The following is an 18,122-nucleotide window of genomic DNA, read 5'->3' as shown; positions in this document are numbered from 1 at the left end:
TATACACAGGGATGGCAATGGTGTTGTCTGGGACATTGTCTGTAAGGTATGACTCCATGAGGATAACTATATTTGGGTGTTGCTATATCTGGTTGTGAGACAGACCAGTCTCGCAATTTTGGCACAAGATCCCCACCAACCACCACACTCCCCCCCCAAAAAAACAAATGTTGTAAGGAGAATTTGCAGTGTCAATAGGATAATTTTGCTATTATTGTTTCCCGTTTCACAAGTTTATTGATGATCCAGTTAGTGTCATACCTTTTCAATTTGGTAATGGTTTGATACAACTGAGTGCCTTGCCAGGACATTGCCATTAAGTCACCAGTTCTCCTAGAATTCTTGGTTCAAAAGGCCTTTGACAAGGTGTCTTGTAATAGGACACAATACTTCAGCAGAGGCAAAAGCAGACTCACATAGAAGTTCAGCATAACTTCTTTGTCATTGCAACAATGGCTCTATTTTTAAAGCCCAGGAACCTGAATGTCTCATTAACCGCATTCCCAATCTGCCTTGCCAACTTCAATGATTTGTGCACATATCCCACGGATAACCCCTATCCCACAGGTCTCTCTATTCTTGGGCCGCCTCTAGAATTATACTTTTTTTATATTGTCTCTCCTTTTTCTTCCCATGAAGAAAATCTATTCGCTGCATTGAATTCATTTGTTATGTGCCCACCCTGTCCAGCAGCATGCACGTTTAAGGATTTGAATTTTGTTTAAAAGATTTGCAGATAAACAGCTGATATCAGTAAAAGTGACCACGTATTAGTGGACTGCTATAAAAACCCAACTGGTTTGCTAGTGTCCTTTGACGAATGAAAACCTGATGTGTCCTTACCACTTTCCCAGATTGATTTCACTGATTCAGCTCACCTGTCTCTGTTCTTGATTAGCAAATTCTGTTCCACTCCTTCCATTAATTTCTCAAAACATGCATTTAGTGTTTGCTGCTGCTCAGGGTCCTGACTGCTTATCAAATTTCTTCTCAACTCACTGAAATACTGCAATTAGAAAGCACAATGTGTCAAAGATCAACTGAGTTTCACTACTCCACACTTGCAGGGTTATTTCTCAGTGCATCTTGGCCTCAATTTTTTAAGCACCAAAGATACAGCTTTGTCTGAGCTCAATCATCAGGGTAATCAATCTACAGGCAGGCAGCAGTGTGAAAAATGTGACAGGAGAAATAATTCAGTGGTTGAAGAAAGGTGTCAATGCAAAATTAGAAACTCCATGTGTGTAGCTCTGAAGAAAATCCTTTTTTACTGGAAAGATTGTGGAATAAATTTCATTAAAACTCTGAGAAGTCTGAGACAGATATTAGTCAACTTAGTGCAGTTGGGATCCTCATCTGAGCTTGCCTTGTGATGGGTTCACTGGTTGTATATGCCGTCAAGAAATCTCAGGTGAACCTCCACCTCTATCCCCACTGCAATTTTCTATCAATTAGAATGAATAGGCAAATGTAGCAAAATTCCCTCGGTCTTTCATCCACATTGTATAATGTGAATAGTTGTGGTCCCAACACCGATTCTTGTGGAACTACAGTAATAACTGGCTGCCATCATGAAAAGTCCCCTTTATCCCAATTTATGCTTGTACCTTGCCCCTAACACCACAGACTCATGATGTTTAGCAGTTTCCTGTGCAGCACCTTGCCAAAGACCTTCTGGAAATCCCAACAGATTACACCCACTGGCTCTCTCCTTTGTCTAGAGAGATCGGCAATCAATGCTAACCCAGGTAGCAATATACACATCCACGAATTAACGCAAAAAAATGCACTCATATCCAGATCAAAGAAAGAGCTTTAATCTAAGGCAGACCTAGTCAAAGGACACAGCAAGATTTATGGACTGAACATAAAAGAGTAAAAGGCCAGTATTATGGCTTTAAATGGAAATGAAAAAGTCAAGTTCTTTGGCATGATAATAAACATTAAAGTTACATCCAAGAATTAAATCCGCAGTGAAGTAGTTACCAATGTAACCAGTGATTTAAGTAGTGTCTAACAGTAGTTGCATGAAGCTGAAAAAATGTCTCTCATGTGGAGTGCTACACACCATGGTCATCAGAGCTGGGCTGAGATGAAACAGGACTGGAGGAAAATAGTAGCTGCAGGTACAGTGGATGTTGCTCAGAATTAGGAGAACGAAGATTGAGTGGTTTAGATCCAGAGTACAAATTCAGGATTAAGAAGGATTGTTAAGTAATTGGAGAAAAAATGATATCCAGGTACATGCATTCAAAACAAAGACTTGACAGCGTTGACATGGCAATAATTCAAGGAGAAATTGAGGGGTAAAAAGAAGACGAAAATTTGGATGGGTGGATGACATTGAAATCTGAACTATGTGTGACTTAAGCCAACCAGAGTAAAAGCAAAAACAATTTCAATGACCCCACTGAGCCCATGGTAACAATGAATAAATGGCCATCCAAAAGTGCATCTGCACCTCAGAAAGCAGTCAAGAATTTTCTTGAAGGGCAAAGGTACAAACTGTAAGAAATGTTAAGAAAAAAAAGTGGTAAGGTTAGTTCATAGCATGTAATGATAGTGTATTGCCTTATTACTAAATTGAAATATAAAGCTTTACTGCTCTGACAGTGCCTGTAATGCACAGTGTCGTCAGTCAAATTAATTTCCAATCTTGCACTTATTTTTCAATATTCCCTCATGAGCTGGGGTATAAGAAGCAGTGATGGTTGATGGACCAGGAGCAGAACTTAGGCAGGTGCAATCGGGCAATTGGTTGTTTCAATTTTATTAAGAGAAAGAAAGCATCTTACACTGTCCTTCAATTTCTAAGGCAGAAAACTGTGGCTTTATTAAAAACTTAATCATTGTGGCAACCTCTCTGCAAACGTCAAAAAAATAGTTGGAATTGGAACAGGAATGCCTTGTAATCTGCTCTTTGTAATGGGCAGATCAATAAAATGACACCTTCTAGTTTCACAGCAAGAGCAGAGCTTGTAGCTTAAGTACGACTTGCAGTTATTAAAAGTACTGTTTCCAGCATTCTTAATTGCTAGTATAAAACGTCCTGGACTGAATCTCAGATGGGTAATCTGTTAATGTGATCCACTAATTAAAAAGGGAATAAACAATTTTATTGTTTGACTAAATGCTTTTGCAAAGTCCCACAATCATTATTTGCAATATTGGAAATCCAGAAGAACATTACAATAGTGTTTTTTTTTCCTGAACAGTTCCTTCTGCATCCTAAATATGTGAAGACAAAATGAGATACAATTGCCCTCCTGTAAAACTGGGAGCTGATGAGCACACTGCAATAAAATCTGCAGTGTACCCATACTGCAGAAATTGCCTGATTAAATACTGTGATGATAATTTTCAACTGAATACAATGATTATCAATCATCACCATGCCACACATGTTAACCCATATCATTAAATTCATTAATTTATCTGTAAAAAAAGGCCTCATTACTGTACATACCTGAATAGATCTGTACAGCCTTCTATGGAGAAAGGACTGTCATAAGGTACAGCATTTCATGGCATCAGTAATTGGTATGATACTCAACTGGAGTCTCACAAGTGTGGGTAATGACACAACACTGGTGTGGGGTTAAAATATATTGCTAGACCTCATTATCATTTGAGCAAAACATCAAATTGACCCGGAATAAAGGGCAGCTGCTGCTGTTTTTAGCTTTTTAAAAAATTCATTCACAGGATGAGAGCATTGCTCGCTAGGCCAGCATTTATTGCTCATCCCTAATTGCCCAGAGGGTAGATAATGGTCAACCACATTGTTGTGGGTCTGGAGTCACATGTAGGCCAGTCTAGGTAAGGAGAGCAGCTTACTTCCCTAAAGGACATCAGTGAAGCAAATGGATTTTCTGACAATCTACATGGTCATTTGACTCTTAATTTCATTTTTTTTTACATTGAATTCAAATTTCACTGTCTACTTTGATGGAATTTGAACTCTGGATCCCTGGAACATTAGCTAAGTCTCTGGATTAACAGTCCAAAACTAAACAGTTGTCTACTAAACATGCTTGCCCTCGCTATCCTACCAGGAGATTTGCTGTCATGGTATGTAACATTTACTCCATCCACTGTAGCTCACGTGGGACCACTCTTTGACATCCATAATTCAACTTTGTCTATGTCGATCTCTCTTTCTGCTGTATTCGGTATTACCCACCAGGTGAGATCTCTGTAGTCTTATAGTTTTCATCCAATGGCTGAAATACTGACATTTTAAGCATCCCTTCATTTATCTTAAGGTCCGTACATGGAATTTTTAGAATACATCTTAGCATCCAATTTCAAAGGCAATTCCAGAGATCTTCTTCCACAGATCTTTACTTATGGCTTGAGTTTCTGAGATATACAATAAAGTGGATAGAATGCAGCACACTCTGAGATTTTACCTCATTTTCTTACTGTTAACACATCCTTTATCTTCACAAAATTACTTCTGGCTATCTCTATCTTTTGGACTTCTGTATCACATCTACCATCTTCTGTTATCAATTTTTGTAAGTAGGCAAATTTCTCTACTTGTTTCAATGTGATACCATCCATTTCAATCCTCACTATCATCAGCAAGTTTGTTATGTTTTTGACTCTAATTTTTATCCCTGGAAGCATATCTAATACTCTGAATATCTGTTCTGCATACATATTGAGTAATATATATGAGCATACCCAAACTGTTCTTACTCTTCTCTTCATTTGATACATATCTGATTCTCTCTCTTCTAGTCTAATGCTGTCTATTTGATTCCAATAAATAAATGGATAAATCTCTCATCATTGTTGTCAATGTTGCATTTCAAGGACATGTCCGTTAACTTCTGGTGATGAACATGATAGAACACTTTCTAAAATTCTTGTTTAAATATTCTTGTTTACTGCTATTTATCAAAGATTGTTCTTCAGTTAAATATTCCCTTATAAATGACTTGTCCAAAAATTAACACAGAGGTCTGAAAGAACTAATTAATACAAATGGTCAACATAGGAAGGGAAAGGGGACAAAAGCCATAAATATATTCGGGATCCAGATTATAAATGTCAAATCTGCACCAGGTATTCCTTCAGTGTCACCAGTCTCTCCAGTAAGTTAAACCCTTTGGCTCACCACCTATGTACAATCGTCACTGTGGTTGCTCTGCATGTAGCATCCATAAGATTGACAGCAATAACTTGCCAAGGACCTCTCAACAAGCACTTTCCAAATCTGCAAACTCTACCAATAAGGACATGAGCAGCAGATGCATGGAAACATCACTACCTGCAAGTTCCCCATCAAGTCACACACCGTCCTGACTTGAAACCATATCACAGTTCCTTCACTGTCACTGGGTTAAAATCATGGAGCTTCTTTCCTTAAAGTATTGTAGGGATTCCTACATTTTAAGACCTGTAATTGTTCATGAAGACAGCTCACAGCCACCCGAAGGGCAATTAGGGATGGGCAATAAACGTTAGCCTGGCTGGTGTCAGCAACATTCTATGAAAGCTGTGCATAAAGATGTGGTAATATCCATTCTCCTGTATGCCTGAGAGACAACGGTAAATGCACCTAATGCATTTAGTGTATGATTTGCTCCAAATGAGATTTATTTAGAATGTCATGGGGATCAATGGGAGGAGAAAGTGAGCAATACTGAGACAATTCAAAGGCCAGAAACTTCTGGAATTGCCTTAGGTACAGTTCAGTTCACATGGAGTGGACATGTAGTACAGCTGAGAAAATCATAAGATCATAAGACATAGGAGTGGAAGTAAGGCCATTCGGCCCATCAAGTCCACTCCACCATTTAAATCATGGCTGATGGGCATTTCAACTCCACTTCCCTGCACTTTCCCCATAGCCCTTGATTCCTTGTGAGATCAAGAATTTGTCGATCTCTGCCTTGAAGGCATCTAACGTCCCAGCCTCCACTGCACTCCGTGGCAATGAATTCCACAAGCCCAGCACTCTCCGGCTGAAGAAATGTCTCCTCATTTCCGTTTTAAATTTACCCCCTCTAATTCTAAGGCGTGTCCACGGGTCCTAGTCTCCCCGCTTAACGGAAACAACTTCCCAGCATCCACCCCTTCTAAGCCATATATTATCTTGTAAGTTTCTATTAGATCTCCCCTCAACCTTCTAAACTCTAATGAATACAATCCCAGGATCCTTAGCCGTTCATCATACGTTAAACCTACAATCCAGGGATCATCCGTGTGAATCTCCGCTGGACATGCTCCAGGGCCAGTATGTCCTCCCTGAGGTGTGGGGCCCAAAATTGGACACTGTATTCTAAATGGGGCCTAACTAGAGCTTTATAAAGTCTCAGAAGCACATCACTGTTTATATATTCCAACCCTCTTGAGATAAATGACAACATTACAGTCGCTTTCTTAATCACGGAATCTACTTGCAAGTTAACTTTTACAGAATCCTGGACCAACACTCCCAGATCCCTTTGTACTCCTGCTTTACGAATTTTCTCACCATTTAGAAAATAGTCCATGCCTGTATTTTTTTTCCAAAGTGCAAAACCTCGCATTTGCTCATGTTGAATTTCATCAGCCATTTCCTGGACCACTCTCCTAAACTGTCTAAATCTTCCTGCAGCTTCCCCACCTCCTCAGTACTACCTGCCTGTCCACCTATCTTCGTATCATTGGCAAACTTTGCCAGAATGCCCCCAGTCCCTTCATCCAGATCATTAATATATAAGGTGAACAGCTGCGGCCCCAACACTGAACCCTGCAGGACACCATTCATCACTGGTTGCCATTCCAAAAAAGAGCCTTTTATCCCAACTCTCTGCCTTCTGTCAGACAGCCAATCCTCAATCCAAGCCAGTAGCTCACCTCAAACACCATGGGTCCTCACCTTGCTCAGCAGCCTCCTGTGAGGCACATTATCAAAGGCCTTTTGGAAGTCTAGATAAATAATATCTACTGGGTTTCCCCGGTCTAACATACTTGTTATCTCTTCAAAGAATTCTAACAGGTTTGTCAGGCACGACCTCCCCTTACTAAATCCATGCTGACTTGTTCTAATCCGACTCTGCACTTCCAGGAATTTAGAAATCTCATCCTTAACAATGGATTCTAGGAATTTACCAAGAACCGAGGTTAGGCTAATCGACCTATAATTTTCCATCTTTTGCCTTGATCCTTTCTTAAACAAGGGGGTTACAACAGCAATTTTCCAATCATCTGGGACTTTCCCTGACTCCAGTGACTTTTGAAAGATCACAACCAAAGCCTCTGCTACTTCCTCAGCCATCTCCCTTAGAACTCTCGGATGTAGCCCATCGGGGCCAGGAGATTTATCAATTTTTCAACCTTTTAGCTTTTCTAGCACTTTCTCTTTTGTATTGCCTACCATACTCAACTCTGCCCCCTGACTCTCCCTAACTGTTGGCATACTACTCATGTCTTCCACTGTGAAGACTGATGCAAAGTACCTATTAAGTTCTTCAGCTATTTCCTTATCTCCCATCACTAGCCTTCCAGCATCAATTTGGAGCAGCCCAATATCTAATTTTGCCTCTCGTTTGTTTCTTATGTATCGAAAGAAGCTTTTACTATCATTTCTAATATTACTAGCTAGCCTACCTTCATATTTGATCCTCTCCTTCCTTATTTCTCTCTTTGTTATCCTCTGTTTGTTTTTGTAGCCTTCCCAATCTTCTGATTTCTCAGTGCTCTTGGCCATTTTATAGGCTGTCTATTTTTCTTTGATACATTTCCTGACTTCCTTTGTCAGCCATTACTGTCTAATCCCACCTGGGATAATCTTTTTTTTCTTTGAGATGAACTTCTGTACTGTGTCCTCAATTACACCCAGAAACATTGTTGCTCTACTGGCTTCCCCGCTAGGCTCTGCTTCTAGTCGATTTTTGTCAATTCCTCTCTCATGCCCCTGTAACTATCTTTATTTAACTGTAACACCATTACATCCGATTTTGCCTTCTCTCTTTCAAACTGCAGACTGAACTCTACCATATTATGATCGCTGCCTCCTAAGTGTTCCCTTACTTTAAGATCTTTTATAAAGTCTGGCTCATTACATAGCACCAAGTCCAGAATCCTTAAAATGTTCTTTTATTCACAACTTAAACTTGGACATTGTGAGGGTGGCTTAGATTGAGGTTAAAAGACTCCTGTCAAGTGAACTTCAAGAAATATGACATGGGAGAAAAATGTGAGAGAGTGAAATATTAGCAGAGCAATCTCATCTGTTGTGACATTTCCTTTCAACAGCAAAGGACACGAGAAGCAATGGATGAAAGAGAAACTAGAAAGACTGAGCAGCCCCTACAAAAATCAGACAGTGCATCCTCATATACACTCTGGAAAGCCATGCTTGTCTTCTCCATGCTACATTACAATGTAAAACAGATGACACTGCGCATAAAACAAACAGCCATAATATCTGCTCTTACCAGTGACAGTACATCCCATTAATGAATCAATAAAACAAAAGGTCTGGAGAGGAACTTCAGTCAATGACTATACTCACCATTTCAACCTGGACCACTGGATGGTCATCATTAGTTATTACAGTGAATATGCTTTTGCCAAGATTAGATAACTTAATGTAGGCCAGAGATTCAAATTAGGATTTTCTCATCAGCACATTGTGATATCATATTACAGCAGTGCATTCATAACTGCAGACATTTGGACAACAAACTGTAACTGCATTATTGTTACATTATTATTATATTGTAGCATCTATTCTAACAGACAGACATTCTGTTGCAAGGCTCTCATTTTACTTGAATCATACATGTTAGTCCAGCACCTGGATAGAGCATTCTGGTTGGGATGGGTACGAAGTGGCATGCTCATGCATTGGGCTAAGGATAGTATGGGCTGGGTTGGAGAGGATGTGGGGCCACATGAGCTACAGTGAGCCAGATTAGTTTATCTGTGACCACAGAAAATTAGCTTGAAGAAGGTTTAAAAATGGAGCTGGGCCATTCTCTGCGCAGCTTCTCAAACATGGATGCTGTAGGTGGGGCTCAAAGGCAAGTAAAATGGCAAGCCTGCTCTGTGGGATACAGTCTTAGAACCTCTGGCTTAGCTGCAATGGTCTGCCAGCCAGCATTTCAAATAAATGAAAGCTGGCCTCCTGAAAACTCTTAAAGAAAAGAAATATGCATCAAAATGAAAACATTAATTTCTTCAGCCCGATTCAGGCATAGATAATAACTACAATTGCTGTCAATTACTTGAGCCTTCCTCGTTTCTTGGTTAGTTTTGGGGAAACTGAGAATAGGGCTGGCACCTTGTGAGAAACACTAACAACTCCAAACAGTTTTGTTAATCATAACAGATTGCTTTCTTTTGAAACGCAGAAAGATTACAGCCTATTTTATTTATATCCAATGAAGAATGTCGGCAAAGCATAGAAATCAGATTTTTGTTTATACTTGGGAGGGGGGATGATTCATTGGTTTACGCAGGATAGAAATTATTAGGCTATCAAATATGTGAAAGATTGCAGTGATCCATAAAGTATGATAATGTGATGTCACCTACTATTGCGAAACACTGTCTATCCTCTATCGCTCACTTAATCATTTTAAAAGTAGTGCTATCTTTCATTGCACTTGGATGCAAATCATCATGAAGCAGATAATGTTAAAGATACTGAATCCACTACGACAAAACTAGGTCATTCAAGGGAGGTGAATGATGAGACATCTCACATTGTATTTACATTTATTCTTCTCTTCTATCATCTTCATCTTATCTCTTTGCTTCATTTTTGGTAGAGGTGAAGAATTTATCTGAAACACATTTACATTTCAATCACAATGTTAAGCTGTTCTGCTTTTCCTGCCAGTATAGTGTGCACTGTGAATGTGTCCTGAAAACAGGAGGTTGACTGTGAATAGGGGTGTTCTATTGGGTTAGTCATGTTCCTAATTAGTACTTTTACAAGGACACAGACTCAGACTGGTTCATTGACATTGGCTATTGGTCATGATCTTCTGTCACTGTAGCTTCTCTAAGATTTCTACTGATCTTAAAGTGTACACAAGATATAGAGAAAATCCATGCAGAGATTCTTCCCCAATTCTCCTTGTAAATGACTAAACAAGAAGCTGTCACTGGACACCTCAACTAAACTTGAGCACATGAGACTACGATGGGCAATGAAAATTGAAAATACTTATACTGGAGAATAGCTGGCTTAGGGAAGGCATTATGGTATTTGAAATTCCAAGTAGTTAAACAGAATACTAATCAACGCATCTCATTGCAGACTAGGTAGTGGGCATGAACCTGAACTTTGGGATGTGAAGCTGAATGGATACTTATATTTATCAGTAAACGTGATCCAGACTGCTGTTGAGGTCTGTCGGTCATATTCTGTTCTGTGAAGCCTTACTTACCTTATCATTGAGAAGTATCAGTCCCAGAAGTGGGCGTGACATTGACCACTGATTCCTACAGTCTTCGAATATAATGCAATTCATTAGAATGGACAGCATCTGTAATCAGGAAGAACAGAGGTTAAAATACAGAGCAGACCAGTAATACAGCCATAAAGCCACCACTGTACAGCACTTTAATAACCAACCTGGCTATCACTGCTTTATGGTCTACCTCCTCATCTGCCTTGTTCCTTACAGACTAATGACAGATGAAACAGTTGGGAAAGGTAGAGTGCAATCAAAGAAAGTATTGGGATTCATCAATGAATAAAACTAGTTTAATGGGGTGCAACCACAAAGTCACACAGAGACAGTGCCATTAATGCTGCACTGTAAGGTTTGTCAGTTGGGAGTGAAAGAAATGTTATAGTGTAACTGTTTCTAGTACCTTGTGCGAAAAAGTATTTTATTAGCAAGGCCAGTGCATATATATTTCACTTGGTGGCTTGTATAATACCATATTTAATTTTTGACATTATCTTACCTTTCACTGACATTGACATGGCCTTTCCTCCTTGCAAAACCTTTATTCTGTTCATTCAAAGGATCCAAATATGCCATGCTGTACTCTGATTCTCCACCCGATATCTGTGCTATAGGAGATCTATTTAACTTCATCATCACCTATGCCAGCTCATTGTTCTCTTGTATCACAAAACAGTACAAATCCACATCTCTGCTGTCTTTCCTTCCTTGACACTCAAAGCATAATTTCCCACTTATTTTGTAAAGTGTATATGCGTGGGGAGTAGGCAAAGACAACGTCAGGCCTTGTATCACTGAACAGCCTCTCAACGCTCACCATCATGCCTGATGCATGACAACTGTCCTTAAAAGCAATGCAACACCTCATTCCAAGTGACTGCGCATGGCTATGCTTTTAAAATGCAGTCTCTTTCAACATGTGCCAATTTTAGAAATAAACATAACTATATTTAAATGGGTTGCCATCTGGCATCGTGTGATCTCAAATGTCACTAATACCTCACTATGTTGTCAGCCTGGGATAAAGCCTCCAGAAATGGGTATGCATTTATCTTTGAAATCAATTTTATGACAACTTTAAAGAAAACAGACTGATAACACAGTGACCAGCTTCAGTGTAAAAGAATAGGATTCAGAACAAAGATCTGCTTTAGAAACTGTCTAACACTAACAAGTCGAAAATGTTAAAAATTGGTGATTTAAATCTGACTATAGAGGGGTTGCAAGCACAATAGGCATTGTTGTTAAAAACTAATTTACTTGTAAGAAAACATCGAAAGCAGTTTCTTCTACTGCCTCCTGCAGTGCCACAATGATGCAGGAACAGCAACTCATATTCTGCTTGGGAACCCTGCAGCCCAATGGTATCAATGTGGACTTCACCAGCTTCAAAATCTCCCCTTCCCCCACCGCATCCCAAAACCAGCCCAGTTCATCCCCTCCCCCCACGGCATCAAACAACCAGCCCAGCTCATCCCCTCCACCCACTGCATCCCAAAACCAGCCCAGCCAGTCTCTGCCTCCCTAACCTGTTCTTCCTCTCACCCATCCCTTCCTCCCACCTCAAGCTGCACCTCCATTTCCTACCTACTAACCTCATCCCACCTCCTTGACCTGTCCGTCTTCCCTGGACTGATTTATCCCCTCCCTACCTCCCCACCTATACTCTCCTCTCCACCTATCTTCTTTTCTCTCCATCTTTGGTCCGCCTCCCCCTCTCTCCTTATTTATTCCAGAACCCTCACCCCATCCCCCTCTCTGATGAAGGGTCTAGGCCCGAAACGTCAGCTTTTGTGCTCCTGAGATGCTGATGGCCTGCTGTGTTCATCCAGCTTCACACTTTATTATCTTGGATTCTCCAGCATCTGCAGTTCCCATTATCTCTTCTACTGGGTTAATTTTTACTGTGATTCTGCCTGCCAGCTTGCTCTGGAAATAAGACCTACAGGAAATTTTTTATCTACAGTCATCTTATTGCCATCCATGTTATGAGTACAACAATTAAAAACTGCTCCTGCCTCAATATTTAACTGCAAAAATGACCTGTTTAACAAGGTAGAGAGAGAGCAAGACTTCCACTGCAAAGAAGCCTCACATATAAGCATTGCTGGTCAACTACATGATGATAACATTCACTTTCGCAGCTTGTATGGTAACTTTGTAGAATAGATCTCTTACTCATTGTCCAACCCACAAGGTGGAAGTTGGACGTGTATTACAAAGGTCAGCATGTAATACAGCTGTTTGGCAGCGAAAGCAAAAAGGACCATCCATGTTAAAGTCAGTCAACCTCTGTGGAATTCAGAATCTTTTCAGCTTCTCTTCAGCTTCGTTTTAAACTTGTATCTCAAGCTGACACTAGGTTAATACAAGAATAATTTCAGATCTGAATCTTGGCACCTCAACATGAATGCTTGCTATTTTCCTTTTATTCCGTTTACCTTTTGCTTCCCACATCGTTTGTTATTCTAGTTTATGTTCTCAGTTGAATTGTGGATAAATGATGTAACATATGAGTGGGGCAATGAGTCAGCTCAAGACATGGTGCACTGAAAATGCAAGGAGCAACAACATCTCGCATAATATTGTGCGTCAAACATAGCAAAACAGGTACTTCACCGCAGCAATTATGAAATAAACTATGGTGCTGAATGCATGAAAAGACATTAGGGCATGTGACCAAAAGCTTGAGGATTTTGAAGGAGGGGAAGTAGATGAGATTAGAGAGAGAATTACAGGGGGAGTAAGAGAGGCAGAGAAGATGAGAGGGAGAATTCCCAGGAGGCCAGAGAGAAAGAGAGGGAGAGAGAATTCTACAGGTAAGGTCCTAGGCTGGTGGAGCCCTTGCCATCAAGGATGGAGTCATTGATGTTGATGGATGAACTTTGTAGTTGGAAGTCTGCCAATCTGTACAAATTGTGAATGAATGAGTGATGGTGTCATTCAAGAAGCTGACAGTAGACATCAAGTATTAAGTGCTAACATTTTATACTTCAATTTCACCAGCTTTTAATCTCTTTTGTACTTATTTTAGACCAGGAAACCACTGCTGTGGAAGAAAAAATGTCATTCAGGAACTTTTATCTATTCTACCCATAGCACATGTATGATCTACAATAAACCCTACTAACTTCATTTAATTTCCTGAAAAAATTCGCATAAATGTTCACTTACTCCTCAATCTGCAAATTCCACAACAATTAGCAATCTCCAGTGTTCAATATCTGTATTTTCACCATTCTTAGAGTGTGCTTACACTGCTGGCTCACTGGGCTATTATCAGTAACTAACAATCCCTCCAAAACTGTATCCTTCTCCTCCTCACTGCAGGCATCTTCATGGTGCACATGCTCATAACTATTTCTAAATACTCATTTTTTTTCCCAACCTCATTCCCAGTTGGCCATTAATCTAACTCTCTTGAGAAGGATTTAATTGAGAAAACAATGCTTTTGAAGATTGAAACTGCTTTGAAAATCGACATCTGCTGCCTATATAACAACATTCACTGGCCTTTAACAAGTTCACTGAATGATACCACTGAGATACACAACATGGTAAACAGCTATGTAAATACTGTCCGGTCTTAGACCAGTACTTTGTGAGAATCAACAAATATGACAATCTTATACTGTTTAAGGTTTTGAATCAGTCTTTTGGGCTTTCCTTCCAAACTCCCATCAAGTGGACAAAGCAATATATTTTGTAAATATGTAGTATGATATTGCAATGCAAGAAAAGACAATTCTGACTCATTCTTGAATAAAAATAGAAGGGGATCCATTTATGTTACTGTGACAGATTCCATCAACTGCTGTACTTAGGACAAAAGTACACTACAGGAAATAAAATGCAGCTTTCTAGGAATTGATTGGGCAGGAGGATAATAAGGTCTCTCAATCATTTGTCTTGCTAGCTGCTTGCTATGTGCTTCCAATCAGGCCTAATTCAGTTCCATTTCTGGAGATGAACACAAAAGTGAACATATTTTTATGGTTTGACACCGATTCAGATATCGATTCATCTTTAAAAATACAAAAGAATGATTCAAACTAATAACAATAGGAAGCAGCAGTTGCATCACTGTTTATAGAACTATGCACAATAAGAGATAAGTACAATAAATCTACTTGAGTTATTTAGCTAATTTTTTCTATGCTTCTCCTGGTACTAACTTATGTTGGATGCAGCCCCTACAGGTGCTGAGAGGAGGTTCTTCCTTCTTCATTGCAGTCATTCTTTACTTATAAATACAAAGGCAAATACAAATGGGCATACACCCAAAGTAAAGAAGCTCACTGCAAACTGATCAAGGAGCGGAGTGACCTTCCACAGGGTTGAAAGACTCTGTGAATCTTTAAAATTGGCAGCCAGAATACCAACCCTTGAAGAATTAGTGAGTGGGGTAAGTTGGCATTGAATAGGTAAGGAGGGTACAAAAGGTTCTGCTGGGTAGGTGGGAGTTTATGGGATCCTAGGATTGAGGATTATATAGTCTAAACTCTTCTAAAACAACCAGTAATAAGAAAATGCAGATAGGTATTCTAACCAGCCTGTCTCAGCCCTCACCTGTCCCATGTCCTCCTAGCATTGGATTCTGGGGACAGTGGGCCCAATTTACAAACACATGAGTAGTAGGTCAATCAGCTCTTCCAGCCTGCTACATGATTCAATGAGATCATACCTGATCTGATTGTGGCATCAACTCCATATTTCTGCTTTTGATTTCCCTAATAGATACCTACCTACCTAGGTTATACTAGACTTGGTATTGTGTAATGTGACAGGATTAATTAATGTCACCAGAGTAAAGGCACAACTAGGCAGCAGTGAACATAATATTATGGAATTTTATATTCTGTTTGGAAGGGAGAAGACTGGTTATTAAACTAGCGTTTTAAACATAAGGTCAACTATGTAGTCATGAAAGCTGAGCTGGCTGAAGTTAGCTAGCATATTAGAGTAGGGGATAGATTTACAGGGACACTGTAGCAAACATTCAAGGGGATATTTCAGAATACACAGAAGAAGTACATTCTAGAATTATTCTAAAGGGAGGGCCACAATTCATGGTTAACCAAAAAAGATAGGTTAAGCATCAAATATAACTGTGCAAAGATAAGTGATGGGTCTGCTTGGTCAGAATACAAAGAATGGCAGACAATAGCATTAAAAAATTCAGGATGAAGAAATTAGTGTATGAAAGGAAGCTAACTAGGGATGTGAAAATGGATAGCAAGCATTTATACAGGTATTTATATAGGAAAGGAGTAAGTAAAGTAAATATTGGGCCTCTGGAGAGTTAGAATATGGAGTTAATGGGAGATGAGAAAAGAATGGCTCCAAGGGACCAGAAAGTAGCAAAGGTAACCCTACTAATTTAAAAGGGAAGAGATATGTGGGGTGTGTTGGGGGGAGGGGGAGGCAGGAAATAGAAAACTATAGGCAAGTTGGTTTGACATCTGTCACGGGAAAGGTGTTGAATCAATTACTAATGAGAGTATAGTCGAGCAGTTGGAAAAACTGAAGGTTATCGAGATTAATTATACATTAGTCAGTGAAGTGTTATTATCAATTAACACGGTTTTGTTAAAGGGAAATCATGCTTAACCAATTGATTGGGGTTCTTTGAAGGGCTACCATGCACTATGGATAAAAAGGAGCATGTAGACATTCTGTATTTGGAAATTCAAGGCATTTAATATGTGATAATATAAGAAGTATTGCTGTAAGTATGAGCTCATGGTGAAGGAGACTGATTGGTCGGCTGAATTTGCATAAGTGGATCTTTGGCTGATGGGTAGATGTAATTTTTAAGATAGAACTGGATAAAAAGAAGGGCACTGGACAGAATACTTTAATTCTGCTTTTTCTACACAGATGCTGCCAGACCTACTGAGTGTTTCCAGTAATTTCTGTTTCTGTTTCTGATTTCCACATCTGCAGTTTTTGTCCTTTTTCTGTAGATAGATTTTTGTTCAATAAAGGAATTAAAGGTAATCAGGGTAGATGGGAATGTGGAATTAGTATATTTAAAGATTAGCCACCATCTTATTGAATGGCAGTGCAGACTTGAGGGGCCAAATCTCCTCACTTACCTCCGTTTATATATGTTCAAATGTGCGCAAATTATGCATCCTTGTTCTAGTCTCCCCAAAAGGGGAAACAGCCTCTCATCCTTGCAAAAATCCCTTTGATCTCATATGATTCAATAAGATCACATCTTTTTCTTCCAAATTTCAATGGATATGGGATCAGCCTGTTCAGCATTTCATCTCAAGATAACTCCCAATACCAGGTTTCAATGAGCAAACCTTTTTCTGAACTGCTTCTAAATGGAGTTATATCCCTTCTTAAATATAGAAACTAACTACATGCACAGTACTTCAGATGTGATCTCATCAGTTCCCTCTGCAAGTCTAGCAAAATATCCTGAATTTTATATTCCATCCTATTTGCAATAAACAATCCTCCATTTGCCTTATTTATTATTTGCTCCACCTGCACATTAACTCTGTGATTCACGTGCAAATACACACAGACCCCTTTGTATCTCAGAATTCTGCAAATTCTGCATGTTATCTCCTCATTTAAGTAATGTGCTGATTCGTTATTCTTCTTACCAAAGGAGACAAGTTCACAATTTCCCATATATAATGAACAGTTTGTCAAATTGTTATCTACTCATGTAACTTCTCTATATTCTTTTGCAGATTCTCTACTTTGTCGTTATAACCCACCTTTCTATCCATCCTTGTGCCAACAATAAATTTAGCAAACACACATTCAGCCCCGAAGTCATTAAGATAGAATGTAACTTGTTGATACTCTAGCATCAATCCCCGCAGAATTCCACTTGCCATATCTTGTCAACCTGAAAATGACCCACTTATGTCTCTGTTTCCTATCACCTAACCAATCCTCTATCCATAGCACACCAAGTGCTTTCATTACGTGTAGTAATCTTTGATGTGGTACCTTTAAATGCCTACTGGACATATAAGAACAGGTTCGCCTTTAGCAAAGTTGGCTGTTACTTCCTTAAAGAGCACCAGTAAATTAGTCAAACACAATACCTTTCAAAAACCATGCTGACTCTATCAATTTGCATTGAGGTTTTCGAAGTCCTGTGCTTCAACCCCGTCAATAAGAAATTTTCCCTCCTGCAAATGTTAAGCTACATGTAGCTGTTTTCCTGCTTTCTGTTTTCCTTCTTTCTCGAATAGAAGAGTTACATTTTCTATTTTCCAATTCTGATGGGATCTTTTGAGAATCTAGGGAATATTGAAAAATGAAAACTGATGCATCTATGATGTCATCAGCCACTTCTCTTAAGCCTCTGGAGTGAATTTCATAAAGTGCTGGGGGCTTGTCAGTTTTACATCTAATTATTTTCTCACTACCTTTTTCCTGGTGATTGAAATTGTTGTAAGTTCCAACCTGCCTTTCATCTCCTGATTTGCAACATTTTGGGATGTTGTTTATATCCTTAACAGTGAAAATAGATGCTAATCCATTTCCTTATCATTATTAATTCTCCAGACTTACTCTCCAGAGGACCAAAGATCACTTTATTTACTTTTTCCTTTTTAAATACTTGTAGAAACTCTTTCTATCTGTTAATATGGAACTTAATCCCACAACCTGGGTCCCTTCATCTCCATACTCAAGGCGAAAATCTCACATTACAATGCACTT

The 18,122-nt window shown here is 39.3% G+C and overlaps 1 protein-coding gene across 1 annotated transcript in view; it reads right to left on the bottom strand.

Annotated features, from left to right (window-relative positions):
- Nucleotides 1–874: 874 nt before the first annotated feature.
- The window catches only part of LOC125458092 (ran-binding protein 17-like), a 1,334,110-nt gene continuing 1,316,862 nt past the window's right edge, over nt 875–18,122 (bottom strand). Inside the window, exons 26-27 of the mRNA XM_059650767.1 lie at nt 10,398–10,496; nt 875–1,006 (exon numbers count right to left, since the gene is read on the bottom strand). Coding sequence (XP_059506750.1) covers nt 875–1,006; nt 10,398–10,496 — 231 coding nt within the window. The remainder of the gene's footprint in view (nt 1,007–10,397; nt 10,497–18,122) is intronic.

This window comes from Stegostoma tigrinum, chromosome 13, assembly GCF_030684315.1.
Source record: "Stegostoma tigrinum isolate sSteTig4 chromosome 13, sSteTig4.hap1, whole genome shotgun sequence".
NCBI classification, from domain to species: domain Eukaryota; kingdom Metazoa; phylum Chordata; class Chondrichthyes; order Orectolobiformes; family Stegostomatidae; genus Stegostoma; species Stegostoma tigrinum.
This window is presented reverse-complemented; position numbering and strand designations above follow the sequence as displayed.